The 3,162-nt window shown below is 59.7% G+C and overlaps 1 protein-coding gene across 1 annotated transcript; it reads left to right on the forward strand.

Moving 5' to 3' along the window:
- Window positions 1-70: 70 nt before the first annotated feature.
- NOG (noggin) lies at window positions 71-2,064 on the forward strand. The gene has a single exon (XM_006095589.3). It carries the CDS (start codon window positions 681-683, stop codon window positions 1,377-1,379), a length of 699 nt encoding a protein of 232 aa, XP_006095651.1. The 5' UTR covers window positions 71-680; the 3' UTR covers window positions 1,380-2,064.
- The last annotated feature ends 1,098 nt before the right edge of the window (window positions 2,065-3,162 follow it).

Raw genomic sequence — 3,162 nt, forward strand, 5'->3', positions numbered from 1 at the left:
TCCTCGGGGGTCGAGTATTGGGGGGTGGGGTTGTTGTTGGGGGGGAAGAAGGGGGAGGGGGCAACGCCGAGAGAGTCAGTGGTTTCCATGGTGATGGAGCTGAAAGTGCAGGAAATTTAAAGGCTTGGACCCAGTGAGACAGACAAACCCGGTGCCAACGTGCGCGGACGCCGCCGCCGCCGCCGCCCGCTGGAGTCCGCCGGGCAGAGCCCGGCCGCGGAGCCCGGAGCAGACGGGAGGGAAGTGCCCCCGAGGACCCCGCTCGGGCCAGCGGCGCTGCACCGAGCAGCAGATCGAGGAGCAGCAAGAGGAGGAGGAGGAGGGGAGAGCGGCTCGTCCACGCGCCCAGCGCCGCCGCCGGCTCGGGGAAGCAGCGAGGAGCCGGCGCCCCCTGCGCCTGCGGTCGCCCTGGAGTAATTTCGGATGCCCCGCCGCGGCCGCCTTCCCGAATAGACCCGGGAGAGGAGTTGCGGCCAACTTGTGTGCCTTTTTTCCGCCCGGGTGGGAGCCGGCGCTGCGCGAAGGGCTCTCCCGGCGACTCATGCTGCCGGCCCTGCGCCTGCCCAGCCTCGGGTGAGCGGCCGCCGGAGAGACGGGGGAGCGCGGCGCCGCCGCGGGCTCGGCGTGCTCTCCTCCGGGGACGCGGAACGAAGCAGCAGCCCCGGGCGCACGCCGGAGGCATGGAGCGCTGCCCCAGCCTGGGGGTCACCCTCTACGCCCTGGTGGTGGTCCTGGGGCTGCGGGCGGCACCGGCCGGCGGCCAGCACTATCTCCACATCCGCCCGGCCCCCAGCGACAACCTGCCCCTGGTGGACCTCATCGAACACCCGGACCCTATCTTTGACCCCAAGGAGAAGGATCTGAACGAGACGCTGCTGCGCTCGCTGCTTGGGGGCCACTACGACCCAGGCTTCATGGCCACTTCGCCCCCCGAGGACCGGCCCGGCGGAGGCGGGGGGTCGGCCGGGAGTGCCGAGGACCTGGCCGAGCTGGACCAGCTGCTACGGCAGCGGCCGTCGGGGGCCATGCCGAGCGAGATCAAAGGGCTGGAGTTCTCGGAGGGCTTGGCCCCGGGCAAGAAGCAGCGCCTGAGCAAGAAGCTGCGGAGGAAGTTACAGATGTGGCTGTGGTCGCAGACCTTCTGCCCGGTGCTGTACGCGTGGAACGACCTGGGCAGCCGCTTTTGGCCGCGCTACGTGAAGGTGGGCAGCTGCTTCAGTAAGCGCTCGTGCTCGGTGCCCGAGGGCATGGTGTGCAAGCCGTCCAAGTCCGTGCACCTCACCGTGCTGCGGTGGCGCTGTCAGCGGCGCGGGGGCCAGCGCTGCGGCTGGATTCCCATCCAGTACCCCATCATTTCCGAGTGCAAGTGCTCGTGCTAGGACTCGGGGCCCCCTGCCCGCACCCGGACACTTGATCGATCCCCACCGACGCCCCCCGCACCGTTTCCAACCAGTTCCACCACCCTCTCGCGAGGGGGAATGAACTTTTTTTTTTTTTTTTTTTTTTTTTTGGCTACAGAGACCTAGCTTTCTGGTTCATGTAATGCACTGTTTAACTGTGTAGGAATGTATATCTGTGTGTATATACGGTCCCAGTTTTAATTTACTTATTAAAAGGTCAGTATTATACGTTAAAAGTTACCGGCTTCTACTGTATTTTTAAAAAAAAAAATAAGCAAAAGGAAAAAAAAGAACAGAGAAAAGAGAGACTTATTCTGGTTGTTGCTAATAATGTTAACCTGCTATTTATATTCCAGGGCCCTTCGCATGGCGAAGCAGGGGGGAAAAGTTATTTTTTTCTTAAAGTACAAAGAGAGGGGAGAAGTTTTTGTAGAAGGACTTTTAAAAAGCTATTTTCCATTCTTCGGAAAGTGTTTTTGGTTTTCCTTGGACCTCGAAGAAGTATAGAGTTCAATGTTATTTTACAGTTATTGTAAATATAGAGAACAAATGGAATGACTAATCATTGTAAATTAAGAGTATCTGCTATTTATTCTTTATAATATCCCGTGTAGTAAATGAGAAAGAAGTGCAGAGCAGGATTAAAGAAAACCACTAAAATCGACTGGCTCCACACTGCGATTCTCTGTGTTGGTGATTGATGGGAGGGGTGGGGGGTAAGGGGGGGCGGGCAGGGGGTGCCGCTGTGCTTATTACGCCTGTTAGGAGAAGGGGCTCATGCCCTCTTCGGGTGTGATGGAGGTGACCACGCAATTTTTCATGGGGGGGGGGGGATTCTCAACCCCTCACTTGAGCATCACGTGCCTCCGCCCAGTCTCCCAGCTCCGCCAGTCTCCAGCTTTTCTCCTATATCACAAAGCCTGGCTGTCGTGACTCGACACCAGCGCCCCTGGAGCTGACCCCAGCTGGCCGAGGGAGGGGGAGGGTGGGCGGCCGCTTTGTCCTGCCTGACAGGCCCTTCACAATGGGGACACGTGTCTTCACACCTACCCTAGGGGCGGAGTGCCGCTGAAACTTGACCCCCGAGGAATGGGGGGGAGAGATCAGAGCGCGCCCACCCAGATCCCGCCACCCCTCCTGCCTCCCACCCCCCCTCAATATTCAGCCCGTATTAACCCTTTGCACGCCCGGAAATTACGATGGTAATTCCAAGCTGAGGCTATCCCTTGGAATCAACACTCACAGCCTCTGGGATCCTGCCAGTCTGAGCCCCACCACACCCCCCCCCCCAAATCCCAGGCCCTCCGCCTTGATGTCTGGGAGATTTGACACTCACCTCCCTTCTCCCCCCAATACCTAAGGAAGACTCTGAGGGTCAGGGTTTCAGAAGGGTCCGAATTGGATTGGAAAAAAAAAACAAAAAACGCCATCACTAGGTTCTGCCGTGGGGAAAGGGGTGCACCCCGGCACCCCGCACCCCAGCTCTGGACACTTACTCCACTTGGGGGTGGGGAGGGAGGAGAAATCAGAATCCAGATCTTTGCGCTTCTGGGTTAGATAGGGGTTTGCCCTTAAAGGGACCTGCAAAACATCACCCCCACCCCACTCCTGAAAGAAAAGCCAACTTCTCGGGGGCGGGGGGCTCGACTCGGGGGGGGTCCCTTCGCCTCGGGCCCGCGGGGGGGCCCCATCCCGCGCGGGTTCCCCGTGGGCGCTTTTCCTGACAACTGCTCGGGGCTCCTTTAATTTATTCTTGGACTCC

The sequence above is a fragment of the Myotis lucifugus genome, unplaced genomic scaffold (genome assembly GCF_000147115.1).
Source record: "Myotis lucifugus unplaced genomic scaffold, Myoluc2.0 scaffold_158, whole genome shotgun sequence".
Classification (NCBI taxonomy): domain Eukaryota; kingdom Metazoa; phylum Chordata; class Mammalia; order Chiroptera; family Vespertilionidae; genus Myotis; species Myotis lucifugus.